Source organism: Sorghum bicolor, chromosome 6, assembly GCF_000003195.3.
Source record: "Sorghum bicolor cultivar BTx623 chromosome 6, Sorghum_bicolor_NCBIv3, whole genome shotgun sequence".
NCBI lineage: Eukaryota > Viridiplantae > Streptophyta > Magnoliopsida > Poales > Poaceae > Sorghum > Sorghum bicolor.
In genome coordinates this window covers 57030136-57057713 of record NC_012875.2, presented here as the reverse complement: position 1 = coordinate 57057713, position 27578 = coordinate 57030136, and the positions used below count along the sequence as shown (strand labels likewise).

At 44.5% G+C, this 27578-nt stretch overlaps 7 protein-coding genes across 9 annotated transcripts; 4 read left to right on the top strand and 3 right to left on the bottom strand.

The window, feature by feature from the left end:
• On the top strand, positions 1165–8952 carry LOC8074743. Its single transcript, XM_002448528.2, has 20 exons — positions 1165–1450; positions 1582–1670; positions 2272–2381; positions 2464–2521; positions 2789–2877; positions 3041–3107; positions 3191–3253; positions 3379–3549; positions 3667–3760; positions 3853–3932; positions 4028–4100; positions 4185–4228; positions 4359–4426; positions 4804–4889; positions 4971–5128; positions 5212–6514; positions 6941–7227; positions 7317–7535; positions 7620–7776; positions 8248–8952. The coding sequence occupies exons 1-20, from the start codon at positions 1339–1341 to the stop codon at positions 8556–8558; spliced, it is 3639 nt and encodes a 1212-aa protein (XP_002448573.1). The 5' UTR covers positions 1165–1338; the 3' UTR covers positions 8559–8952.
• On the top strand, positions 9310–12797 carry LOC8066832 (zinc finger BED domain-containing protein RICESLEEPER 2). 3 transcript variants are annotated; one of them, XM_021463686.1, is made up of 4 exons: positions 9310–9386; positions 9671–10000; positions 10165–12288; positions 12416–12745. In XM_021463686.1, the coding sequence occupies exons 2-3, from the start codon at positions 9682–9684 to the stop codon at positions 12282–12284; spliced, it is 2439 nt and encodes an 812-aa protein (XP_021319361.1). In that variant the 5' UTR covers positions 9310–9386; positions 9671–9681; the 3' UTR covers positions 12285–12288; positions 12416–12745. The 3 variants fall into 3 exon arrangements, with proteins under 3 accessions (XP_021319361.1, XP_021319359.1, XP_021319360.1); XM_021463684.1 differs by lacking the exon at positions 9310–9386 and adding an exon at positions 9393–9535 and having other exon boundaries at positions 12416–12797; XM_021463685.1 differs by lacking the exon at positions 9310–9386 and adding an exon at positions 9393–9535 and having other exon boundaries at positions 12399–12797.
• LOC8066831 (NDR1/HIN1-like protein 10) lies at positions 12815–14472 on the bottom strand. The gene has a single exon (XM_002447102.2). The coding sequence runs from the start codon at positions 13622–13624 to the stop codon at positions 12974–12976; it is 651 nt and encodes a 216-aa protein (XP_002447147.1). The 5' UTR covers positions 13625–14472; the 3' UTR covers positions 12815–12973.
• Positions 14903–17299, bottom strand: LOC8066830 (peroxidase 1). The gene is made up of 4 exons (XM_002447101.2): positions 16889–17299; positions 16577–16768; positions 16176–16344; positions 14903–15604 (listed from the first exon to the last, which is right to left on the bottom strand). The coding sequence occupies exons 1-4, from the start codon at positions 17144–17146 to the stop codon at positions 15180–15182; spliced, it is 1044 nt and encodes a 347-aa protein (XP_002447146.2). The 5' UTR covers positions 17147–17299; the 3' UTR covers positions 14903–15179.
• LOC8074742 (polyubiquitin) lies at positions 19908–22351 on the bottom strand. The gene is made up of 2 exons (XM_002447100.2): positions 22269–22351; positions 19908–20638 (listed from the first exon to the last, which is right to left on the bottom strand). Exon 2 carries the CDS (start codon positions 20636–20638, stop codon positions 20177–20179), a length of 462 nt encoding a protein of 153 aa, XP_002447145.1. The 5' UTR covers positions 22269–22351; the 3' UTR covers positions 19908–20176.
• LOC8074741 (APO protein 4, mitochondrial) lies at positions 22547–25057 on the top strand. The gene is made up of 3 exons (XM_002448526.2): positions 22547–22870; positions 22983–23263; positions 23663–25057. The coding sequence occupies exons 2-3, from the start codon at positions 23004–23006 to the stop codon at positions 24387–24389; spliced, it is 987 nt and encodes a 328-aa protein (XP_002448571.1). The 5' UTR covers positions 22547–22870; positions 22983–23003; the 3' UTR covers positions 24390–25057.
• LOC8074740 lies at positions 25930–26965 on the top strand. The gene has a single exon (XM_002448525.2). The coding sequence runs from the start codon at positions 25960–25962 to the stop codon at positions 26743–26745; it is 786 nt and encodes a 261-aa protein (XP_002448570.1). The 5' UTR covers positions 25930–25959; the 3' UTR covers positions 26746–26965.

Genomic DNA, 27578 nt, shown 5'->3' with positions numbered 1-27578 from the left:
TAGAGTATTTAAGTTTAAAAGATTTGTCTCGTGATTTATAGATAAACTGTGTAATTAGTTTTTATTTTTATCTATATTTAATATTTCATGTACCGTAAAGATTCGATATGACTGAACTAAAACAAGTCCTTACTTTCGGCTTAAGATTCCAATAACTCCTTTTTCGGTGCTGGTTAGATTTGTTTTGTAGCACACAGTAGCAGTACTATACTAGCCAGCAGTAACATGGCCACGCGACAGCTTCGGTTCCATTTCAATAGGGTCGAGATTGGTGCAATTAGTATAGTATAATATAATGATGAAGCATGTGTGGAAAGTGACTTGTGTAAAGGCACACGTAGGAACAGTATGACCATGAGGCCAACAAGGTGGTGTCCTCTGTGTCGGTAGAGTTTTGATCTGCCTTTGCTCATTCCCTCAGCTACAAATGCTTCCTGTTGTATATATATAAAAAAAGGCAATACTGTCTTTTTCAAGGTTAACTGTCCAAGTGGTTAAACCTAATTGCCACCCAATTGTTTGAGTAGGTTATAACCAAATAGCAACTTCTTATGATGCTGATTGGTGCTACTCTGTATATATTTCTCAAACAACTGACTGCAAATCTGCAATCTACATGAATAAATAAATAAATCTAGCTGAATTATTACCACGCAGTAGTAAAAAGCTACCGAATTGAATGAGGCCTTGTTTAGTTCCAAATTTTTTTTGCAAAATCTACACTGTAGCATTTTCGTTTGTATTTGACAAATATTATCCAATCATAGACTAACTAGGCTCAAAAGATTCGTCTCCTCAATTCCGACCAAACTGTGCAATTAGTTTTTATTTTCGTCTATATTTAATACTCCATGCATGTGTCTAAAGATTCAATGTGACGGAGAATCTGAAAAATTTTGCAAAATTTTCTAGGAACTAAACAAGGCCTGAGTAAACGGTTGATCACCCGAGGACACAAAATACCAACCTTAACATGTACCCAAAATAGATCCTCAAGTAAAGGATCACACCCGTACAGATGTCCCAGTGACAGTCCTACACGGCTACAGTACACCATGAAGGAGATTCATAAAAGATTTCCTTGTAAAACAAAACAAGAAAAATAAATAAATAAAGTAGAAAAAAAAGCTTAAACCAAAAGAAAGTCTCATCAGTCTCAGACCTAAAAGGGCCCACAATCTCGTCTCACATCCTCGCAGTTCCACCCCCTCCACCTCCCTCCCCCCCACCGCTTTCTCCATCTCGCCGGAATCTCACCTCCGATCCGGCGACTCGCCACCGCCGACCCGTCCCGCCGCCGCGCCGCTCCAGGGGGACCGTCCGGGGAGGCGGGGCAGGATGGAGTCGATCATAGCGCGGGCGTTGGAGTACACGCTCAAGTACTGGCTCAAGTCCTTCTCCCGCGACCAGTTCAAGCTCCAGGGCCGCACCGCGCAGCTCTCCAACCTCGGTGGGTTCCCTTCGTCCCGCTGAGGCTTTCCACCCCGGAATCCGGATGCAGATTTCATTTGTTTCGTTTTTTTTTTTTGTGATTCGGGTGCTGAGTTTTTGGTTCTGGGTGTGATTTGGCGGGGGTACCAGATATCAATGGCGATGCGCTGCACGCGAGCCTGGGGCTGCCTCCCGCGCTCGCCGTCGACACAGCGCGTGTCGGGAAGCTCCAGATCACGGTAAGATGTCGCCACCCTCCCGCTCGTAACTGTCTGTATTTCAGCTGCCTTGCTGTTTCTCTCTCGAGAGTCGGGGCTTATGGGCCGCATTGGTGGCAGATGCTTGCCCACGCTGCAGTCAAGTTGCCAACGTTTGATATGTTCCCGTGAATTTTGTTTCCCCTATACTCTAGTTGTACTCGTGGGCATTAGAAAGCAGTAATTGCGTTGAACTTGTGAATTTTGACTGTCGTTGCGATAGATTATCTCCTCGGCTAAGCAAGTTAGAGTTGTATAGTCTTGGTTGTGGTAACATGATGTTTCCATGAATTTATTCTTTTATTTAGCTCGGCATTGATGTTACATTTGCCGCACTTGTGTTAATTTTTGACCTGTTTTCAGAACTATGAAATTTACAGTTGGAAAGGAGGGGTTTGGTGTTTTTCTAGTTTGGATGTTTTACAGTTATGTAGTTGTCAGGGGTTCATCTCGGCTAGATTTGACACCTGGCACTTAAATTGCAGTGAATCCTGAGTTTGCAGTTAACAACAGCTTCACAGTGTGGTTAATAACCTTGCTTTTGTTAGCTTTGGTAACAGAATTCTTTTGTTTACTACTGCAGTTACCATCTGTATCAAATGTGCAAATAGAGCCAATTGAGGTGAACATCGACAAGCTTGATCTCGTGCTTGTAGAGAAGGACGATTCTGAAAATCTTTCCAGCCCTAGCAGGTAAGTTTCATTTCTTTATGTCATGATTTAAAGCTATCATGTGAGCAGTCCGTAATTGTACTTCTTTCTGTTATCTTTTTAGCACTGCATCATCTCCATCATCAGCAACTAAGAGCAGTGGATATGGTTACGCTGATAAGGTATGTTTCCTTGCGCTCGATGTTTAGCGCACACACTTTCCACATGTTTATGCATGCAACATCACAAATATTCTGATGTTTGCTCTGTGATAACTGGAATGCCAGCTTCATGATAGCTGAAATTCAACTTATCCATTTTCTCTGTGATGATGCCTCCTCTTCTCTGATATTCTGTCGTTTTACCATTATTCCTGTTTTTACTATATAGATAACGTTGAACAATATATACTTGCAAGAACTGAACTTAATCTTCTATGTCGGGCTTAGATTGCAGACGGAATGACAGTGCAAGTAGGGATTGTTAACCTGCTACTGGAAACACATGGAGGGGCTCGCCGTAAAGGAGATGCAACATGGTATTTACCTATATTTCAGCATTTTGGCGCCCTTCTACAGTTCTACTTTTAGTCCTTTGCATATCTCGGTTCTTGTTTGTTTGTCTTAAATTTATTTCACCAAATAGAGTCCGCTGCAATGTTTGTGTCTGGAAAAATGAATGCTAATCCTTCTAACTATCAGGTCACCACCGCTAGCAGCAATCACATTCCGTGATCTTGTATTGTACACAACCAATGAAAAATGGCAGGTATGCAATCGTGATTTTAGAACTATTATTAATTTAGTAAATGATTTATTTGGCATTGCCTGATTTCAGTGCCATGTTTACAGGTAGTAAACTTGAAAGAAGCAAGAGATTTCTCCAACAACAAAGGGTTCATTTATGTTTTCAAGGTTTGATGCCCTTACTTGCTTCCAGAAGATTAATACCTGCTTTTACTGTTTCCTGATCTATTGCAAACTAATACTGTCAAACTCAAAGGATTTCTGATCTCACACATTTCTATTAAAATTCACAGAAACTGGAGTGGCAATCACTGTCAGTTGATCTGTTGCCTCATCCTGACATGTTCACCGATGCAAGGTTTAACTCTTCTAGTAGTCAAGATAACAAAAGGGACGATGATGGTGCAAAACGAATGTTCTTTGGCGGTGAAAGATTTTTGGAAGGAATATCTGGAGAGGCTAATGTGAGTGCTTTGAGTTTTATTTTTATAACATGTTGTGTAAAACTCTTTGACTTGTCCATTTTTACTGAACTTCCCTTTTCCGGGGCTTCTTGGCTCACACGTTGCTTTGAACGTCAGATCACGGTTCAACGGACAGAACAAAATAATCCAGTTGGGCTTGAGGTTCAGCTGCATATTACTGAAGCTGTCTGTCCTGCCTTAAGTGAACCTGGTAACCAGTTCCTATCTATGAAGCTTGACCATTCTGTTCAGTACTTCAATTTCTATTTGCAAAAATTCAAACTTAAAAATTATTTTTGACAGGCTTACGGGCCTTTCTTCGATTCATGACGGGGGTATCTGTATGCCTAAACAGGGGAGACGTGGATCCAAAAGCTCAGCAGGTTTACTTCTGCGTGCTTTTGATATTGTGTTGCATGCAGTAATATAGGTTTCATCTTTATCCTTATTCCTTTATCTTCCCTTATTTCTCTACCAGCTTGCAGAAGCAGCAGGATCTTCCTTGGTGTCCATTATCATAGATCACATATTCCTCTGCATTAAAGATACTGGTAAGTAGTAGTGCCAAAGACTTCAAATCTGTTACCTTTTTGTCCTGCTATTGTAACTTGTTTGTTAATCATTGGTGCAAACAGAGTTTCAACTTGAACTTCTCATGCAGTCTTTGTTCTTCTCACGGGTAATTTTCTCCAACTGCCATTAGATTTTACAGTAATTTGTTCACTGTTAATACTGTCCGCTGATGATATGCTTGATTTAGAATGCATGTCCTCATAGAGGATTTAATTAAGATTTTTCTGTCTTAAAAGGCGAGCGTTTCAGATGGTGAATGCTCAAAGAACTTGTCTTGCATAAAGGTCGGCGGGTTGTTTCTGAGGTACTATATCTGTCCTTGCTACTCAAGACTGCACAAGTCCTGATGTTTGTATCCATTCACTTTCAAATTGAGGCACTGTGATCCTTCATGCCTAAAGTATTGAATGTCATTAGACCAATGTTATTTTGATTAATGCACAGCTGAGGTTCCTCACAGTGCTGAATATAGGATATTGGGACTGTCCATGTTAAAAGTATCAAATGGCATAAAACCGTCAACAGTAACAATGACTATCACTTAGGTTACTCAAGGTACCTATTATGTTGAAAACAGGATACTTCAAAAATTAATTTGAATTAACAAGGGAATTTGGGATCTAAGCTATCAGAATGATTCAAGAACTTTTGCTGACCTCATGTGCGGATATGTTACTGCAGAGACACCTTTTCTCGTCCTCCATGCACATTGATACAGCCGTCTATGCAAGCAGTTTCACAAGAACCTCCACCTGTGCCTGACTTCGGTGAGTAAAGTATTTGTAATTCTTGTATCAATAAGATATCCAACGAATATGGTTTGATTCTGATCTTGATGGTTTTATCAGGTCAAAATTTTTGCCCTCCTATCTATCCATTTGGCAATCAACTATTAGAATTCGCTGCTGGAGTTCCTTTGTTTTCCCTCTATTGTCTTCAGACCACTCCTTCTCCATCACCTCCAAAGTTTGCTTCAAAAACAGTCATCACATGCCAACCTCTTACGGTACGCCACCTTTACATTAAGTGAAGCATGTTTATTTGGCCTTTTCTGCTTAATTAAATATTGCCTGTGCTTTTCATTCTTAGGTAACCCTCCAGGAGCAGTCGTGCTTAAGAATTGCCTCATTCTTGGCTGATGGAGTTGTACCCAATCGTGGTGCCATATTGCCTGAGTCTTCAATCAACAGCCTGACATTTTCACTTAAAGAGTTTGATCTCTCTGTTCCATTAGATGCTGAGGAAATCACAAAGTGCAGTGGAACCAAGAATACTAGCCCTCAATCATCATTTTCGGGTGCACGACTTCATGTGGAAGACCTATACTTCTGCCAGTCACCATCAGCTAAGTGTCCATTGCTAAACCTTGACAGAGATCCAGCTTGCTTCCTTCTGTGGGAATACCAACCTGTTGATGCGAGTCAGATGAAGTGGGCTACTCGGGCTTCTCACCTAAGCCTCTCACTTGAAACTTCTAGCACTTCAAATGGACAGAGGGCAGTTAGGGACTCAAATTTGTGGAAATGTATTGAACTAGATGATATCAGATTTGAGGCAGCTATGGTTACAGCAGATGGCAGCCCTTTGTTGGATGTACCGCCACCAGAGGGTGTTGTAAGAATTGGTGTTGCTTTCCAGCTGTTTACGTCGAACACCTCAGTTGAGCAATTGTTTTTTGTGTTAGGTTTCTATACTTACTTTGGTCAAGTTGCAGAGCGTATCTCAAAGGTCAGCAAAGGTAACAGGTCTGAGTCAGTCAAGTCATCTGCTGACAAGCCAGAGAATAAATTGCCAAGTGATACAGCTGTGAGTTTAACTATGAATAACCTCCAGCTCAATTTCTTGGAATCTTTGTCAGCAAGTGATCTACATATGCCCTTGGTTCAGTTCGGTGGAGCGGATCTGTTCCTGAAAGTTTCTCACCGCACTCTAGGTGGTGCCTTTGCAGTCACAACTAACTTGATGTGGAGAACTGTCTCAGTGAACTGTTTAGAAGGAGAAAGTGCTATGATTTGTGAGAATGGCACTGCAGTGACTGGTGAACATAACATTCTGGTGCATGAAAATGGGCACCCCAAGATGAGAGCAGTCTTTTGGGTTGATCATAGGAGCAAACACCAGGCTAAAGAAGCTCAGTTCCTTGATATAAACATCACTCATGTAATGCCTTATGATATCCAGGATATGGAGTGCCATAGCTTGAATGTATCAGCTAAGGTATCTGGTGTTCGTCTTGGAGGTGGAATTTCTTACACCGAGTCTTTGCTGCATCGATTTGGTATCCTGGGTCCTGATGGCGGTCCAGGGGAAGGACTCTTGAGGGGTTTGAAGGATTTATCTTCAGGTCCGCTTGCGAAGCTGTTTAAATCCTCTCACCTCACTGAAAAGGAAGGTAAAGTGTTCACAACTGTGCCATTTACTTTGTTGTATAGTTCAGGGAAACTGCCTGTGTCATGATTTGAGATGTGACAATCAGATAGGTATCCAACATTCCTTGGGCCCCATGATAATTCTAACTACATATTTTAGCATTAGCTGAACTTCTCCACAATATGATGATGTTTAAATTCACAAAACTGATGATTTCAGATCAATAACCATTTTCCATTTCCACCATCCATGGACATGTCTCACTTGCAATGCACCTTGGTCCAAGTCTGTAATATGCTAAGTATAAGTAACTTTTACTATTGAAATAATGTATCATGAAGAAAATGCTTTATCCTTATTTTAGATGCAGGCCAAATTCTCAATCTTTTGGTTTGCTGCTTTTCCATTACATTAGTCATGGATTTCTTTTCTTTCCTTCACATTACAGATGAAAGGACCAAAGTTGATGATCACAATTCAAGGTTTGATCTCGGGGTGCCAGATGATCTTGATGTATCAATTGAGCTTAGAAATTGGCTATTTGCACTTGAAGGAACTGAAGAAGTAGGAGATTGTTTTACTCCTCGTGGAGGTGATCGTATCAGCAGAGAAGAAAAATGCTGGCATTCAACCTTCAGGAATATACATGTCTCTGGCAAGAGCAGTGACCGACTTAAGTTGGGAGGCGGAGGAAAGGTGTCGCCCAAAAAGGCTTTTCCAGTGGAACGCTTTACGGTACAACATACATGACTGTCATAATGTTGCATTTCAGCTTGGCACTTTCTCCTTTTGTTGTTCACTTGTTGGATGCTCTGTGCTTGCAGGCTGGAATTGAAGGTTTACAGGCAATAAAACCTCGCCTGAGAGATCAGCTCACTCGAAAAGGATCATCAAACAATAATCAAATGGCCAGTGAATTTAATAGTTCAAGTTCTGTTGGTGACCAAGGAGTTGATGTTGAAGCTACCATGGTCATCGGTGAAGACGAGATTGAGGGTGCCAAATGGACAATGGATAATGTCAAGTTTTCTGTCAAAGAACCGGTGCGAACACATTTTAATCACTTGTCTGAACCTGTCACAGATTTGAATCTGCTTTCTGAACTGTTTATCCATTTGATCGTGCAGATCGAGGCAGTTGCAACAAAAGAAGAACTAGAGCACCTTGCGATGCTTTGCAGATCTGAAGCTGATGCAATGGGGAGGATCACTGCTGGAATTCTTCGTCTCCTTAAACTTGACAAATCTCTTGGGCAAGGAACTATAGAACAACTACGTAACCTAGGTATGGAGCTCCCCTCAAGTAATCTGGATGATACTGTTGTACATTCTCTGGATTTAGATTTTTTCTTTTCAGCTCATTTTTGTCCCTCATAACTGTTCGCTGTTCATTTGAGGCTAGGCATGTAACACTGCTGCATTTATGTTGGTCTACTCTTCTCATTAAAAGAAAAATGATGCTTAGTGTGGTCTTGCAACCATGTCAAAACTTCAGGTTTTCAGAACATTGGCAGGGCATTTTTTTTAATGCCGAAAAGAACCCTAGATATTGCAAAATCCAAAGGTTTCTACCATATTTTCGTAGCAAAGGCCAAGGACTTTTTTTCATTGTTTTCAGTGCTGTAGCTTTCTCAATGCTTATTGTTTCTATTATTTCACTCCTATTACACGTGCAACTTTTTACCGAGAAGAAAAAGGCTCTGCAACTATCCTTTCCTATAGGATCCAAATGTCCTTATGAATTGTGCTATTACAGGAAGTGGAGGCATGGACAATATCTTTTCACCCAGGAGGCTCAGCAGACAGAACAGTTTTGGTAGCATAGGCACTCCTCGGACTCCAACTATGCAAGCCATTGCGGATGTCATGGGTTCGAAAACCACACTGGAAGCAACCATTTCCTCGTTGCAAGTCGAGATTTCTGAATCCAAGGCCAAATGTGTGGCACTGATTTCCCAGGCAAGCAGCACTGAGGATCAAAACCACGCCGAGGACATCAGGCAGCTAAGTGAAAAGCTCGAGAGCATGCAATCGTTGGTGACACGATTGAGAACTCTGATCAATTGATCTGAGTTGTACATGGGTTTTTGTGTACAGTACACAAGGTCGTCGTTCTGTCCAAACCTGGAAGTGGCAAAATGCTGCGTCCTGGTGGCTGATTGAGTTATTCTTTTGTGTACATTTATATATGTTTCTTTGGGTGGGGGTGTATAAAGGTAGAGGGGGTGGAATAATCAGTTGATAGGCAGCTGGAAGGAAATTTTGTAGGCAGATGAAGTATGCTGTGTAGCACTGCATCATGATCAAACAGGTCATTAAGAAGAGTGCAGTGCCATTTGTATCATTCCATGTATAAAATGTGCACAGAAGGTTGCTTTTTTAGCGCACAATTTTTTTTTCCTCCTGGACGTTCGTCTATGCAAGGCTCTTGCCTTAACTATCGAATTTGTTTCATCAACCATATTATCAAATTTTTTAGTTTAACCTTGTTCACTAAATCAGGTAGTCAGGTCGGGCTTTACGATCTTATTACCAGCAGTAGCGTCTTGGTGACTGTATCTTTCAAGGATGAACCACATCTGTAAAAATATTTTAAACGGATTAATTAACGAGCTCATTCCAATATATTAGTAAACGCAAGGGGGAAAAAAACCCGAAAGGGCGAAGGAACAGTGAAAAGGCCGGCCCAATATGAGCTAACGCCCACACAGCAGGAAAGGGAGCCCAGCCCTGTGAAAGCCCCATCCAGATCGAATCGGCCCAATACCCGGCCCAATCTAACGGATGGGTTACCCTTGCCCACCCGCCCGCCCGCAGACCCAGCTCGATGCCCAAACCGTGCCCACCGGAGTCTCGATCCCCTCCCAGCGAGGACCCAACCTTCTCCATCTCCAGGTGACCCCTCCGCCTCGATCTCGTCGGATTTCCCAGCCGATTTCTGGGTCGAGCGGCATGTATGCGCGTTTTTGTGAACGATTTGGGCTTCCGCCGGCCGCTTGTGACGCGATCCGTTAGTTTTTGGTGATTATTGCGGAGTGCTATGCGTACGCAGATCTTGCTCTTCCTCTAGCTGTCTAGTGTGTTTTGTTCGAGATTCCTTGCTCTGCTATGCTCGTTCTGTAGCTATCCGCATGCTGGCGATGAATGATGTTCACTTGCTTGATACTTCGATGTTGCAGTGTGTGCAGGTATGGAGCACCATATAATCCAGCAAGCCGGAGAGCATGAGGAGGAGGAGGAGGATGGCATGAGAGCGGAAGTGGCATTCGAGGGGTTGCACAGTCACAACACGTTCAGGTACAAGCACAAGAAGAGGTCCAAGGTGTGGGAGGAGTACAAGCCCGTCTTCCTGAACGGGAAGGTTCAGTTTGCAGAGTGCCTGTACTGCCACAGCCGCATGAGCTGCAAGGACTCCAACGGGACGAGCCATCTCTGGCGGCACCAGAAGATCTGTCCGGGCAAGGAGGACGCGGCGTTTCGGCGGCTCAAGGATTCCTACTTCCCATGTGGTATGCTTTGGCTTTGCCTATTCAGGACTCGTGCATTAGTTCCTAGACTAGATGGTTCATGACATTCTCCGGAGTGGCTTGGGTCTATTAGTGCTGTGCTTATTTCATTTCTAAAAGACGCATTACTTGTGGCATGTATGTAACCATCCAGATTCTTTATGCAGTTTTGGTAAATCAGGGTGAACCGGTTACACCAAGTGATCCGGTGAATCAGATTATTTCAGAGACACTCGACGACGTAAACTCAGTAATTCCCAACAGATTCAAGTCCAAGGTGTGGAGAGAGTTTTCACCTATCTATGTCGAGGGTAAGCTCCAGGCTGCTGACTGCGTGCATTGCCGCAAACGCCTCAGTGCAAATAAGTTTGGGGGAAGAAGCCATCTGAGTCGACATCTGCTGACCTGTCAGGCACGAAGGGGCTACAGTAATCAGAAGGGAACGGTTTACCCTTCTAGTGCTCCTAATTTGAAGTCCATTGGCCAAGATGAGCTCTCACCTGCCTTGGCAAATGGGAAGGTTCAGATAGCAGAAGACTCCAGCAAACTCTTTAGGTCTAGTAGCTCCGCTGACACTTCCCCTATTGTCCGGCCAATTCAAGTGGTGCCAGCGCATCAACCTCTGCCATCACAAGATTTTCCAAGCCTGAAGAAACAGAGAACCTCATTTACGACCACAACTAAGGTTGACCAAGGAACAGCTTATCAAGAGCTAGCCAGAATGATAGTTTCACATGGTTATCCGTTATCAATTGTAGAGCATGAAGAAATGAGAAGATTTGTAAAGAACCTCAACCCTATGGTTCATGCAGATGCAGTCTCACACAATGATATGGAAGGACATTGCTGTGCTCTATTTCAGAAGGAAAAGGCAAAACTTAATGATCAATTGACTCTTTCCTCCCGGCGTGTCTCTCTGTCAGCAAGCATCTGGACTCCTGATGGAGCCGAACCAACAGTAAATTACCTTTGTTTGACAGCACATTTTATTGATAACAACTGGAAAGTTCACCGGATGATAATCAAGTTTGGCATATTTCGGTCCTCACCTACTGATGTGGAAAGGATGATACATTATAAGATGGCTTGTGTGCCAGAGTTTGAATGTGGAGCATATAATGTCATATGGGATGCCATTAGAGATTGGAATCTTGATCAGAAGCTTTTGAGCTTGACTTCAGTTGGTGAGGTTAGGAATGATGTCAGTTCCTTGAAGCTGAAGGAAACACTTGTAGAGAAAAAATGCCTTCCTATCAGAGGCAAGCTATATAATGTTGCTTGTGTGGATGATGTCCTTAACACTATTGTTTCCAAAGTGCAGCAAAATATCATTCACCTTGTCGGTGACATGGTAACAGAGTTTTTTGTTGCACATACATCTTCATCGTTGAATCAACAACAGCTTATGGAAGTCATTTCACAGATGAGTTTGAAGTGTCCACAAGAAGATGCTAAGTGGTGGCACAAACTTTACTTTCGGCTTGAAGTTTTTTTGTATTTCAGTAAGTCATTTCCTTCTGAAGAGGTGGCGTCTCCAGAGGATGTCATAGTCGCTGAGTCTATTTGCAAGATTTTGAGGACATTTTATCGTGTTATTGAAGTCATTTCTACCTCTAGTTCTCCGACAGCAAATATGTACTTCAATGAGATATGGAAAGTGAGAACAGTTTTGCAAGAAGAAGCATCAACTGAGCATGCAGAAATCATTGCGATGGTTACAGAGATGCAGGAAACATTCAATGAGTATTGGCAAAATTCATACTTGTGGTTATGCATACCTGTTATTATAGACCCTAGATTCAAGTTCAGTTTCATTGAGTTCCGTCTGAAACGAGCTTTTGGATTACAGTCAGCAAGCTACTTATCTGACATACGTGAAACACTCCAGGAACTCTTCAATGAATACTGCAGTTCAGTGGATCAGCCAAATGGGCGTGTGCCAAAAAGCGAAGTTTTTGATATAGACGATAGCGACTCATTTGAAGATTGGGATCAGCACCTCAATGAGCAAGCGTGCAGGCAGAAATCCACGGAACTCGACAACTACCTTGAGGAAGGTTTGGTTCCAAGGAAGGATGATTTTGATATTCTGAACTGGTGGATGTGTCACGCCACAAAGTACCCGACGCTAGCAGCTATTGTGCAGGACATCCTGGCGATGCCAGCATCTGCTGTTCAATCTGAAGCAGCATTCACAAGCAGTGGACCAGTAATTCCAAAGCACCACAGCATGTTAAGCATCAAGACCATCGAGGCACTTGTTTGCACTCGAGATTGGACGAGATAAAGAGGTAAGATCATACTGTACTTTGTGTAATCCTAGATTCCTAGTGTCAACATGGATTCCGAACTTCAATTCCTTACATCTTTGCCTATAAACGTGAACGTGTTGCTGACCCAGAAAACTTGCCACCCCAGATTGTGCACCCTTGCTGGAGTGAACTCAGAACAACCAGTGACGGGATGCAGTTCTGTTCAGGGGATGGTCCCAACCAGTGGGTGAACATGTCGATAGTGCCGTTGACCAAAGTTTACCGTGCCGGTGATCCAGTCCCCTGCCAGGGTTTGGGTGGTGAATCAGAGATTTGGTAGGTGTAGCTGACTTGGTTCCATGTGTATATACCAGCCCATGACATTTGCTCGATGTAGTCAGATTCGGATTAGAATGACTGTTTTGTATGAGGGGTCTATGTGTGGCCCAAAACTGAGCTAGGCTAATATAATGTTGCAGGCATGATTTATTGCTGATCTTGAACCCTTCTGGAGTAGCAGTCCTAGTGGCTAAACCAGTTCATTGCAATGGTCTCGCGGCTGAAAGAATTTATATATATATATATATATATATAGGATGTTGCTGTGCTGTAGTTGCCACTCGTTGCTTTACAAAATAACACTGTTAGTTGCTAATCACTACTACTACTACTACAGTAATACTCCAGTAGTTAGTAGTAATGGCCCCTAATAGCCTCTAGTCCCCTAGAGGAAATCTATGCTGCAGCGCTTCTGCAGGTACTCAGCCAGCAGCTGGCCGTCGGGTCCCACGGCCACCTCGCAGCGGACATTGAGCGGGTGCCAGTGCCGGTTGCCCCAGAACGCCAGGCGCGCGCGGATCCTGGACCGCACCTTCACCGTCATCTCCACCCTGCCGCCGGTCTCCGCGGCGTCCCGCGCCATGTCCCCGCCGGCCGACGACGCCGCCACGCCCTCGAACACGAGGGGCGACGTCGTCTTGGGCGGCTGGTACAGCGGCGCCGTCGTCAGGGCCTGGCCCTTCACCACGCCGGTGCCGCGGTACTCCACAGAGAGGTAGAACCGGTCGTAGAAGAAGGCGATGTCCCGGTTCGGGTTGCGGATGGAGAGCTGCCCCGACATCGCCACGGCGCCGCCGGACGACGGGGCGATGCCCGACACGGAGAAGCCCGTCACGTGGAACCGCGGCCGGTGCGGGCGGACGGCGAGGTAGACGACGAAGAGGACCACGCCGGCGATGAGGAGCGCGGTGAGGAACGCCGAGCACAGCAGCCTCGTGCACCGCCCCACGTGTGGCCGCTCCGCCGGCAGTGGCCGCCGGAAGCGGGCGGCGACGTAGCCAGTGCCTGTCGACGAGGCGGCGGCCTCCGGCGGCATGGCGGTGGTGGTGTACAGGCGGCGCTAGCTGGAGCTTGCTGGTGGATTTGTAGACTAGCTGTGAACGTGAACACTGGCATGGCATCCGAGGAGTGACCGTCGCCCAAGTTTACGTGACAGGTCGCCAGCTAATATTTGTTGCGGTTTCGATCGGTTTCCCTTTCACATGGACATGCATGGTGGGTGATTCTTTGACGAGCACGGAGGGAACGAATAGGCGAGGAAGCCATGCTAGGTAGGCTAGGTAGTTTCTTCGTGTGTTGGTGTATAGTGTAGGGCACATATGCTACCTTAGTGTCACAAAAAAAAAAATTGCTACCTTTTAGGTTCTTGCGGCTGCGATTGGAGGGGCAAAGAAAGGGAGGTGATGAAAAGGTTGGAGTGAAAATATACCCCTCTGTTTCTGTTTGGATTTTGGTGGGCGTGTAGTGGACTCACACAATTTTTTGGCCCTGCTTTTTAATAAGTACAAATGAAAGCGTTGAGAAAAAAACATGGACATAATGAGTCTACTGCGGTCAATGCAGAATAGAGCGACCGGTTTCGGTACGGGAGGGAGAGAGGTGTGGTAACTAAAGAAGGTAGGGACTAGGCATACGATGGAAACTCCAAGGGAAAATTAAATGGACCGGTGCACTGCCTACCTCAAAAATCAGAGACAGAGAGAGTCGTGTCGAATTGCCGAAGAACAAGAACAACAGGTTGGAAAGTGCAACTGGGGGGATTGCGAGGCAAGATTGAGCAGTTGACCCGTTGGATGTGGTACGGTGATCCATGCACGTGGAGGTAGCTTAACGTGTTCTTATGCTTCATCAATCAGGCCTTGTTTAGTTAGCAAATTTTTTTGTTTTTCGGTACTGTAGCATTTCGTTTTTATTTGACAAACATTGTCCAATCACAGAGTAACTAGGCTCAAAAGATTCATCTCACAAATTACAGGTAAACTGTGCAGTTAGTTTTTATTTTCGTCTATATTTAATGCTCCATGCTGCGACCAAAGATTCGATGTGACGGGAAATCTTAAAAAAATTTGCGAACTAAACAAGGCCTCAGATAGGGTTGCTTCATGAATATCTACTGCACAAAGTGCACTTGATTCGCCAAGTGGTCAGAAAGCATATTTCAGCCTCAAGTTTCCTACTCTTGCACGCAGCCGGCCGATCAATCGACAGAGAGGCATAGCAACGTGACATTATTACACTGATACAGATGCTCAGTAACTAATTAAAACACCTGACAATCTGAGCGAACGAAAGAAACGCCACTATTATTACATCACTGAATGTCTGGATTTGAACGAACCAAGAAGTTTATTTGATGCCATGAAAATATTACAAACGAACTGATGAACGCCCACACATGGTACATGCACACTCTGAAACTTAATTATAACACATGAAGAGAAAAACCTTTCTACACATGTTGGCATGGGAAAAGTAAAATTGACCACTAATCACCAATAATCCTCCTTACAAAAGTTACAATTCATCATGCACATCATTCTAATAATTTAATTAAAGCAACGTAGCTATACACAAGCATATGCATCTGCTAGCTAGTTGACGAGGGCGCAGTGCCTCCGGACCTCCCCCTGCGCGCCGGTGAGCACCTGCACGCCGCCCATCTTGACCATGGACGCGGCGAAGTCGGCGAAGAACTCGGCGGGGTAGGCGCCGGCGTCGGCCACGGCGGCCTGGCGCTGGACGTAGGCCCTGGCGAAGGCGTCGTTCATGAGCGTCTGGTCGGAGAAGAAGAGCGACCGGCCTCTGGCGACGTGCCGGTAGTAGCTCGCGTCGAACGTGCGGAAGCTGCCGGGGTCCATCTCCACCAGCGTCGTCGTGTCGCCGGGGTTGCTGCATTTGCTCTTCAGCCGCGGCAGGTACCGCTTGTCCAGCGACGGGTCCGCCGTCATCGTGCCGCTGAAGTTGTACAGCCGGTCCGCGAACGACGAGCAGTGCGAGGTACCCAGAGTGTGCCCTCCTGCATGCATATGCAAGGGAAGTTCATATTCGAAACAAATTGTATATAATGGCAGGAGCAAGAAAGTGCATATTTGTTTTTGAAAATGATGAACTGGGTTGTGTTTAATTTTTTTTTGAGTGAACTGGAGAGGCCAAATGCTTCTACAGGAATTTATTCAAAAGAGGTAAAAGTTTTACAACAAACAAGACAAAGGAAGAAGCAAAAACTAAAGCAAAACAGAAAAAAGAAGAAAACAGCAGGGAAGCCTGAACTCAGGGTACGGGTTGTGTTTAATTATCCCTGGATTATTCTGTGTGACGTCATGTGATTAGACTAAGAACCATATAGTCTCGTTTTTTCCCAACTCAGCTGACTTCTTTCACTAACACAAGTTGCTTCGTAGTTAAACTACAAATGGTCACCTTTATCGGGGAATGTTGCTGCCGCAGATTTTTAAAGAACCATGGGCTACAAGAACGAAGAACCAGGCGAGAGCCAGCAGTACCAATCATGCATCCGGGTGCCATGCATTTTTTTTAACTAAAGATAAGGCATCGAATTTAGCTCCTGAATAAATTTTATATTTTACCTAGCAGAACAATCTGATCCTTGGCATCGAGGCCCTTGGGGATGAAGAACTGGAACAGGTTCCGACCAGCATCAAAGAAGGGCGCAGGGAGGTTGTTCAGAGCATCTTGCTTCACTGATATTCTTCCGTCTCTCCGCCCGGTTGGAACATCCCAATGAGGCCCTTTGGTCTGTTGCATAGCAAACAGTAAAAAGAAAGAACCCAGGGTTTAACTATAGTCGTTCAGCAATTCAGTAACTTTCAGCAGCAAGAGAGCCAACACTGGCAAGTCATCAGATAAAGATGCTAAAACTAACTTATAGCCACTGCCATTTTATGGCCACTCATCGTTGCCAACCAGCCAATTAGGGAAATTTTAACCATACATATGTTTACTTATCTGAAGAATAAGGATTTCTTACCAGTACAACAACGTCCCTTGCTACCAGAGCCAAGATATCAGCACAGGACACCACTCCAGGGCAGGCCCGCTCCAGCTTCGCCTTCACACGGTCGATCGTGCCAAAGCCTCGCAAGGTGAGGTTCGGAATTGCTTCCTTCTCGGTTGGTACTCCCGGTATGCTGCTATTCAGAAGAACAGAACCATCACAGCCCTGCAGCATAGCATAGCACACTGCACATTCAGTATAATCCTTGAGTCACATGCATATATAACTACTGAACTCAGCTGAAGCAGTTCAGAACAAACCAAAATGCATGACGATCACGCTTACATTGACAAAGCAGTCATGGAAGTGCAGCCGGAGCAGAGGCCCAGCGAGGCTTGGGACTTGGGAGATGATCTTGGTCATTTCGTCGCGAACAATGGCCTCTGCATTCGGACACGTGTACTGGTAAAAACCAACCCTCAGCCCTGATGGAGAGGGTTGTTGTAGCCCTAGTTGTAATGGATTGGATTGCGCTGATGATGAGAATTGTAGGAAGAGAGGAATGACAAATCCGAAGAGAAGCCTGAAACCCATGCTGGGCATGATCGATGATTGATGAGAGAGTTGCTTTCTTGCTGAATTTTGAGGCGAACCAGAACTTGCAGCCTGCTTTATAGTTCAGTTGCTTAGCTTGCACATAAATGATAGTAAGCCAGCCATTTTTCCTTCAGTACTAGTACTAGTATATAGTGGCTACAGAAGCCCATACGCCCTTGAAGTTGCATTCTTTTCTTATGTCATCATGTCACCATGTGGACTAGGAGTATTCCAGGAGCACTAGGGCAAACTGGGGATCAGTATTCCAGGAGCACTAGGGCATCAGTTCCTGTATAGGATCTGAAACAATATACTCCATACTTAAGAGTCTTGGATCGAGCATATTATTACATTCGGTAGGCAATCACATGATTATCACATAGAGGTTGAAGGCCGCTAGTTTACCAACAGATTATGCATCGCCGACGGTACACTTGTGTAATCCATGAGTGGCCAGTGCACTTGTGTAATCTACGCTCTCAAGATGATGCAGAGAGTATGGCGTGTTGTTAAAAAGTGCCACGTCAAAGACTTGAACTCTAAGCTGCTAGCTGTGATCCCGTACTCTGTTTTATCTAGTCTGATATTTAGGGGGTAGCATTCTGAATTTCTGATGCATTGTTCTTAGATTCGATATCAGACCAATACTGAATAAATTAAAGCTTATTCTGATAGTTATGGAAACTCAAAAAAGTATAAATAGTTGTGGGTAGTACAAGAATCAAGAGGGGGAAACGGATAGGTACCTACAAGATCTTTTTCCATGAACCTATAAATGATCACATAATATTTTCACTTGCATATACTGATATACATATAAGTTGAGAAAGTTTTCATTCTTTTGAAAAACAAAACATAGGAGCTAGGAAATGAAAACTAAGCACGTGGTTGTCTACTGAATGTTTTTTTTTTTTTGATGCAACGGGAGGGAGAGATTCCCCACCAAATTTTCATTTCAAAAAAGAAAGTAAAGCCACAGACTACCACTATATCCTTCGTAATTTGTTCAGAATAAAACTGAACTATGCATGCAAAAGGGGAAAAAATAAACACGTTTTATACCTCCTAGTTGTTTTTATTTAACGAAAATCTCCTAGCTGAAATGAGTTAATGTATTCAACATGACAGCGACATTTTATCGTAGGCCCTTCTGCTTTCCAGTTCTGAACACCAAGAGCATGCTATGTATTTTAGATTATCAACCTCAAGTAAAATACCAATATATCAGCAAAATGTATTGAAGCAAAAATGCATTGAAGAAAAATATTTCCTTTTGTCCAAATAACGTTGAGCAAGAGGACCTTTAAGTGCATGCTGATTGTGCTTATCTCACCGAAGCAAAACAATCAAGTAAAAAAAAGGAGATAAGATCAGTGCTAGTTGATAATTATTAAGCTTACCAAGTTGTTGCAGTAAAGAAGTTGGTATACAGAATGCTACTTCATCGTGAAGTGAAATTTCGGCCTAATCAAACGTACATTGGTACATGTGATGAGAATATGGTTTATCGGTAGCATTTCTTCAAGCTTGAAGCTAAAAAAAAGAATATGAATGATGAATAACTTAGGCCCTATCATGATTGGGCAGTCTTGTGTATTAGTCAAACCATACAATCTTCTGCTACTGATAAAATGACGTTTCCAACAAATGTAAGCAAACTTCTCCCATATTTCTAAGTCCAAATTGTTGTCGGATTATGATTGGTGAGTACGCAGCTAATTTACAAGTTAAACCAAGTAAAAAAACTAATAATAGTGTTTTGGTGGTTACTAGCACATGGTATGTATTCAACTGTTAATTGAGTAACTGAAACGTGATAGCTTTTGGTTGCAAGACTTCAAGCCTAAGTCATTATCAGATCATACACAATTCTTCAGTTGAGTAGTTGACCTATTGTAGCTTACAACGATCACTTTACTCAACATAGCTAGGGTCTATAATAAATTCCTTCCATAAAAGTTTTTCATGGATTGTAAATACCCATTATACAATATAATTCGTTCCTGGAAAATACAGCTTAGTTACCGTTCAGATCCACTGAGGATTACACTTTTGGTTGTTTCCTGCATATCTAAATAGATATTAGTGCCAATTTGTATTTTTATTGGAGTGGCCTGAAAATTTTCTTAATCTAATTTTTAGCCTCAAAAGGTGCTGCCAATTGTCAAAAACATATAATCCCCCCATAAACTCGTTATCCACAGTTTAGCTTGTGTTAAACAAATGTAAAGCTGACCACTTGTAGAAAACTGTGGGAAAAATAGGTAGTAGGCTGCCGATTGCACTCTGATTAGAAAGAAGCCTGCAAATACCCAGCAACTAATAAAAAGGGCCATAACAATAAAATTGGTGGTCTGATAATCATCTCACTAATTAAATTTAAATCAAAATTAAAATGCTATGCAATAGCATGATATATCAGCAAATGGAGATATAAACATTGGTGGCTTCATAATCATCAGCAGATTGGTAGCTCTTCAGATTGATTAGAACCTAACCACGGGCACAGTTTTTGGCTTCAGTTTGTTTAATGCTCTACAGATGGAGAAACACTTAGGCACAGTTCGTGGCATCAGCTTGCTTTTATGGAGAACAAATAAAAGCAGAATTATTAAGTCATGTTTGAATGAGGACTAAAAACACACGGAAGACAACACTGAAAAAAATCAACAACACCAGCCAGCAAAGGTTGATGCAAAAAACATGATCAAAACAGCAATGCTAAATCATGTTACATGTCAATTAAGCATCCAAAATAAAACACAAATAAAGAGATGGAATCACCATATATTCAAGTAAAACTTAGTAATACTGTTTCAGTAACACAAATAAAGAGATAGAATCACCAGATATTCAAGTAGAACTTGATAATATTGTTTCAAGCAAGAGACCATCCATCGAAAAGGCTCACAAGGCCTCCACACATACTGATACTAGCACGATGACACAGTATACTTATTCAGCTTACTGGAACTCGACCACACTTAACATGACACAAACGACATGACCACACCTCTAATCTTTTGCAGCAAAAGCTCACTGACCACCACGAAGGCGGAGGACAAGGTGGAGGGTGGACTCCTTCTGGATGTTATAATCAGCAAGGGTGCGGCCATCCTCAAGCTGCTTGCCTGCGAAGATGAGGCGCTGCTGGTCCGGAGGGATGCCCTCCTTGTCCTGAATCTTCGCCTTGACGTTGTCAATGGTGTCAGAGGACTCAACCTCCAGGGTGATGCTCTTGCCGGTGAGGGTCTTCACGAAGATCTGCATGCCACCACGGAGGCGCAGGACAAGGTGGAGGGTGGACTCCTTCTGGATGTTATAGTCAGCAAGGGTGCGGCCATCGTCGAGCTGCTTCCCTGCGAAGATGAGGCGCTGCTGGTCCGGAGGGATGCCTTCCTTGTCCTGGATCTTAGCCTTGACATTGTCGATGGTGTCAGAGGACTCGACCTCCAAGGTGATAGTCTTGCCGGTGAGGGTCTTCACGAAGATCTGCATCTGAAATGGACAGAAGGTATGGAAACATGACGAATTCATATCTTACAGAATGTGCAATGATATCTGAGAGATTTTTTTTTTAAGGGTCAACGGGGGGAGGCGTTCCCCACCTGTAAAAACTTTATTTTAGCCCAAAACGGCTCGTAATTACAGTAAGCAAATTACAGTACAGAACTGCAAAGCAGTTGTAGCCGACTGAAGCCCGGCGAGAGAACAGATAAAAGGAGAGACTACCAACTAAGAGGGAGAGGCCCTAGCCATTTCAAGAAAATCTGAGAGATTATTATAGCTAGCCTCGGCGATTACTGGCTGTTCAGAAAAAATGAAATGATTGGATCCACACAAGCTGCACCTCAGCTAGAGCTATTAATCACATGCATAGGCTACATATAGAAACAAACCTGGGTTAACAAATAGGTAGGATGACAACAGTGGAAACTAAACAGATTCATCATAAACCACCAATGTACAAATAAATCTTTTCACTACTAAAGAGTTCTACATATGACATGTATAGGTACAGTATTAATTAACAGATGAACAATAAAAACATCAAAACTGAATAAATTACTAAATAAACGATATTAAACATACAAACAATTAGGAATCCCAAAAGGCCAGACCGACAATAATCCCAATCACAGTCAATTAATAGGAATCTCAAAAGGGCCAGACCTTAGCAGCCAAGTTCCCGGAACATAGGGTACGTGGTACGGGAACGTGGTACGCGGTACGACATTCTCATAAACTATGGAACGTAGGGGGTATATAGCTTCGTCTCGTTCCTTTAAGTTGCGGAACGCGTTCCACTTTCTAAAGGAACGTGTTTGGGACGTAGTGGTTGGCTCAGATAGTTTTATATGTTGTTTTGAACCAAATGAGTTCGATTTCTAGCGTGATATAGTTTACTATTGTATTTTTGTTTCATTTAGGGCTGTCCAACTCCAACCTTTTGGCTCATTGCATGTGTAGGCGAATGAGTCAATCACCATCTAGATTTTTCGCCGACCGCTCATAGACGGGCACGGCGCAGTATGCACACACACCACGAAGTTCCATAGTCGCTTGGGACTGACGTTCCTATGATTGCTCCTATATATGATTCGTGTTCCACCGCATTTGGGAACGATGTTCCATGATGTTCCCGTTCCACGTTTCGGAACGAAGTTCCCGGAACGAGGAACGTACCTATGTTCCCGTACCCCGGCTGCTGAGGGCCAGACTAGACTACTGAAAATAATCAGATCAGAGTTCTATAAACACAAGAGAATCTAATTAACAGCAATCCACAAGTATTTATCAATCTCATACAAATCCAAATGTAACTAATCAGTTCCATATAAAAGTATTTACCCAGTCAAAGGCAAATTAGAATCTAATCTAGAACTAACAAAGTATACCTATTTTTCGCCAAAATCGGTAGAAACCAGCACACGCAATTTTGAGATAATTTGCCAACTCAAATGAACTAGACATGATTTTGACTAGAAACCCACTTAGATCAAACGTCACCCCACGAACCATAACCCCTAACACTGCGGCCGACGAAACGAACCATGAATCCGCCGACCGCACTAACTAACCCCTGACTTGGCGAAGAACTGACAATGAGATGAGATTTTTTTTTTACCTTGATGAGGAGAAGATTAGCGTCTGATGAGGTATTTCCTTGGGGATTAAATGGTGATGGCGGCGATCAATGAGAGGAGCCCGTGTGCGGGGCTCTCCTTTTATAGCCCCGGTAAGGCGGTGCGAAGAGAGAGATATCCGGTGCGGTTAAAGAATCGGCATGTTTGGGCTGAAAAAAAAAGGCTGAAGCTGGGAGATATTTATGGGCCAAGAGCCCAGATTCATGGCCCAATTGAGGCCCAGGCAAAGCATGGAGAGAGTGAGACGCCGTCCACGCCGCGCATCCACCTTTCCCGCACGGCGGCTCCGCCTGCGGCCGCGCTGCCGCCGGCCCAGTCATCTCTGCGCGTCCGGCCCCGGCGTCGTCGCCTCTCCCCCGGGGCAGGTCCCGTCCTATCGGTCCACCGCACTCCGCATCCTCTCGCTCCAGGCGCTGCTGTGTCTCGCCGCGCTCAGGCGTCGGCACTTCCACGGCTGCTCTCCGGCGCCGACGAGGGAACGCCCCCTGTTTCGCTATCGGCGAGCGGGAGGCGCTGTTAGTAGAGTCGTGGAAGTGCCGGATCAGGGGTCGGGCGCGGTTCGCCAGATCGATCTCCCCGACTAGTAAGTTCTTCTGATCCAGTATGATTTCTCAGTTCTAATCAACTGTTAAACGGGGGGAATTTAGAACGCATTGTTTGCTGGTGACCCGCTTATTCGAATTATGAACTTGTAGGCTTGTTGTATATGTGCTACAATGGCGACTCTGTGGCGAAGAGCCGGGAGCTACATCTGCTCGGAGCTGTGTGGCACGACTCTGAACCAGAGGCGCTACTCCACTTCGAGGGTGGATTGGAAGCAGCTGCGGCCAATGATTCTTAAGAGGATTAAGAACCGGACAAAGGAATACCCAATCAAGCGGATGATCCCGGTCGCAGAGGAGGTGGTCAGGGCAAGGGAGGTTGTCTATGAGGGTGTCTCCAGACTGCTCAAAGTTGTTCCTGTTCAGTCATGCAAGTAAGGAAAATAAATGGGAAATTAGTCTGTTCTTGTCCTAACTGTAAAACGATAGTAAACCCAGTGTGGCAGTATTACATATAGTAAACCCAGTATGATTTGCTGGAAGTGCTTTTTTTTTAAAAAAAAAAAGAAACTATAGCATCTTGAATTAGGCAAGTATCAAAAGGATTGAAGAAATGGAGAATAAAGTAGAGATACTATGAATGGATAGGTTACTGTTTTTCTACTGTATCTTCACCATTTTAGGTTTTTATAAACACAATCCAATCATTCTTGTAGCTAAGCGTTCTCTGTGATATTTATGCCTGATTACAGTTTATTGATTCTTGTCCTGAATTGAATATTTCTGCATTTTATGAGTCTGTTTAACACTTTCTTCATTGATTTGCACTGAAGGTTTTGTCCTGAAGTTCATATTGGAGCCACAGGTCATCAAATGAAAACATGCTATGGTTTCAAGCGTATGATCAAGGACCGACCACATGAATGGGATCCGAGCAACTTGAATGACATCCTTGTCCCTGTTCAGGCTTTCCACCAGAAAAACATGTTTGAGACTGAGATAAAGCATAACCAGCGGTTCGACTTCACTCGTGTCCCAGCTGTACTTGAGCTTTGCCATCATGCAGGTGCAAACATACCTGATGAGATTCTATACAAAAGTGAACAAATACCTACCACACTCAAAACCAACAATCAGCAATCTTCTCCAATCTTGCCAGATGAACTCAGATATATTGGTCAGAGAACACTAGATGCATGGGAAAGCCTGAGATTAGGTGTCACAAAACTCCTCTTGGTGTACCCATCCAAAGTTTGTAAGCATTGCTCTGAAGTGCATATTGGGCAATCAGGGCACAAGGCCAGAATGTGTGGAGTATTCAAGTTTGAGGGCTGGAAAGGGATGCACAGGTGGGACAAGGCCGGAGTGGATGACCTAGTTCATCAGAAGATTGTGTGGCATCGGCGGCCTCATGATCCACCGGTCCTTGTGGATGGCGGGAGGGATTATTATGGCCATGCGCCTGCTGTCATTGAGCTTTGCATGCAAGTCGGCGCGATAGTACCCCCGAAATACCATTGCATGATGAAGACACACGGCTTAGCACCACCTGTTCGATGAGACCATTATTTGTCATAAAGTTGATTGCCTGGTTAGATACAGGAACTCTATAGATCAGAGACCAAAATAATTTTATTTGCGAATGAAATTTCTAAAGTGCAAAAGATTGTTCTGGAAGAAGCCATCAGTTAACTGTAATGACTAGCTGAGGATAATGAGATACACTATTTTGAAGATTATTAGCGTTATCAGAAACCAGAAGGTGAGACTGAAAAAGAAGGTTTCAGAAGGTCAGTACCAGACACAACTATTACTTTGAAGGCCCTCAGACAATAGGGAAAGTTTTGCATTGCAAAATATTAGAACAGATTACTTCATTGCCCTCCATTTGTTCAGACTTGTTTCAGTAGCAATGCTGCCATTTCTTTTGCGTGTTCTTCATTTTGCCAAGAGGATTACCTTTGATAGGAGTGTCACCTGAGTGTTGTACCTTAGTTTTTTTCCACCTCATTGGATTTTAACCTTACTGGCGATTTTTTTTATGTGCAAACCATGTAAACATAGAGATTGACATAGTCATCAGTCGAAAAAAGAGAGAAAGATTGACTTCTGTATTGTATGTACTCCGTACTAAGTACTATACCCTGCTGTAACTTTGTAAACAGGTTTTGACTTGTGTTCGTTTTTGCTGGATACTGATGAAGTGATGATTGAGTCACATTGGCTGACACCTGTTGTCCAAAGCTGAATGGTTCTGGACTTAGATCTATTTTCAAATTGTGTTTCTGCTCTGGACCAATCATGGTCGAGCCCAGCATCAACAACTGCAGAGTAAAGGGTGCTCTCAAAGTGAAGTTTTTTTTGAATTTGAATCGTGCCACCGGATTAAACCACTCTAAATTTGTGGTAAGATTGAAAAGTAAACGGTTTTATAGCTGAGAGCTGAAAAGCTAAAGGTTTCGTAGTTGAGGACTGTAAAATGAAGTCTCTCCTCTTTTTCCTATGACAACTACTTGTCTCTAACATTATATTTCAAATCACATATTATATTAGTGTATTATTATTATTACTTTGTTTGATCTTTTGATAGAGATGGGTAGAAGTATTTCCATAAAAAAATCTCAAATAAAAAACAATTTATCATATTGATATCCAGAGGTTGCGAGTTCTTGTTGTCTTGTTAGGCCACCTGCTGATAGTTCATTGTCTTCCTTGATCATACACTCGGCTGTTAGTAATTGCAATTACATTACACATAAATCCCCTACAAGTCAAAATCCTCTTGAATCACCGTGGTTTAGGGATGATGAAACGAACCAAGCCTACGTGAGTTCGTTCGTATCCAAACTCCAAAGTCCCTCTCTTCCCTTTTGACACCCTGGGCCCACCGCACAGCCCAGCCTGTCCATCACGAAATCGTTGCGGAGGAATTCAGGACACCGATCCGGAATCGAGAGACCGTGGCCGCCAAGTTTTGTTCCGCCGGATCAGGGACCGTAGACGCGGCATCACACGGCCACGATCCACCGGCGCACGGCACAAGCAACCGATCTCGTCCCCGACCCGGACTCCGCCTCCGTCTCCAGGAGCCGCGTATAAATGTGCGCCGCAGCCCCCCGTGCAGAGCACAATGCAAACAACGAACTCCGACAACAAGAAGATCCCATCGACCTCCAGCGCAAAAGCCCAGCAAGCCGCAGCCGCAGACGTGTCGTCGTCCAAGTTGGAGACCAGCGCCGTGGCGCCGTCGTCCGAGGTGGAGACCAAGACCGCCAAGAAGGCGTCGCCGCCGGCGCGAACTCCGGGGCTCGCGTTGGAGGGGTGGGGGTTGGCGAGCTACGACTCCTCTTCCGACGAGGAGCAGCAGGGCGCCGGTACCGTCGCCGTACGCGCGAAGTCGTCGGAGGCGGCGAAGAAGGGCGGGACTAGTAAGAGCGGCGTCGGCGGCAAGGGCAAGGGCCGCGCGCCGTCCAAGGAGAAGTACCTGCTCCCGGCCGGGAAGAAGAAGCAGCCCGCCGGCCGCGAGGGCGAGGAGGACGACAAGTTCATGCCCGGCTCGGCGGCGGACGGCATCGGCGGCGGCCTGCTCGCGCCGTTCGACCCCTTCGCGGACGCCGAGCTCGACGGCCACGACGGCGGCGTCGCGGCGCCCAAGGACGACGTAGTGCACCTCCGCGTGCAGCAGCGCAACGGGAAGAAGACGCTGACCACGGTGCAGGGGCTGAGCGCCGCCTACAACTACGCCCGGATCCTCCGGGACCTCAAGCGGGAGCTCTGCTGCAGCGGGGTCGTCGTGGAGGACGAGGAGCTCGGCAGCGTCATCCAGCTCCAGGGCGACCACCGCAAGGCCGTCGCCGCCTTCCTCGTCAAGGCCGGCATGGCCACCAAGGCCAACGTCAAGGTCCACGGCTTCTGAGTTCGCCGCGCGCGCCGCGTGTCGTCGCATCATCAGTTTCGATCACATCGAGTTTAGTTTGTTTTAGTTGTCTTTCTTCGGAGGCTTCTGTTTCGTGATTTGTGTCTCGGTTTAATTAGTTGAAAGGGTGTCGATCTTGTGCCGTTGGTAATATGGACTGCAGATGTCATTTTCTAAGAAGTCATGTTAAAAGATCTCGCTCGTGACCTTGCTATGATTATTGCTTGCTTGTTGATTGATCTCCGTCCGTATGCCAATCTACGATGTGCAAACACACACACACACACAAACAGCTGATGAGACATTGTGGTTCCAGTTTCCAAGCAAAGAGGAGAAAACCTACTCAAATCAAATTTGTTATAACACACATCCGCAACACCGATTTATTGTAAGTAAGCGGGGCTAAAAATTTTCGGCTCAAAATTGTGTAATCCCAAACTGAAGCATTAAATAGGGGTTGTATGTGTCCTTGTTTTGTAAAATATTTTATAACTATAAAATACCAAAACCAAAAAAAATTAGTGTTAAGTTTTTGGTACCGCTGTTCAGGGTTTTGAGATTTTAGGGGTTTTAAAAAATTTTAAAGAACTAAACAAGGCCTTAACCAATTTTAGAAATTTGGCAGCACATCCGCAACATTGATTTGGCATGGTGATGTGTGGTAGCGTCCGTCGGCATCAGACGGACCGATCCACACACGCGCACACTGACTTTCTTTGCTCGCTCACGTCTGCATCACTTCATCCGCTCCCTCCTAGGCATCGCGTCCGCATGTCTGCGGGCTCATAGCACGCCATGCACCACCTATGCTCCCTCCCTTCCCCTCCTTCCCT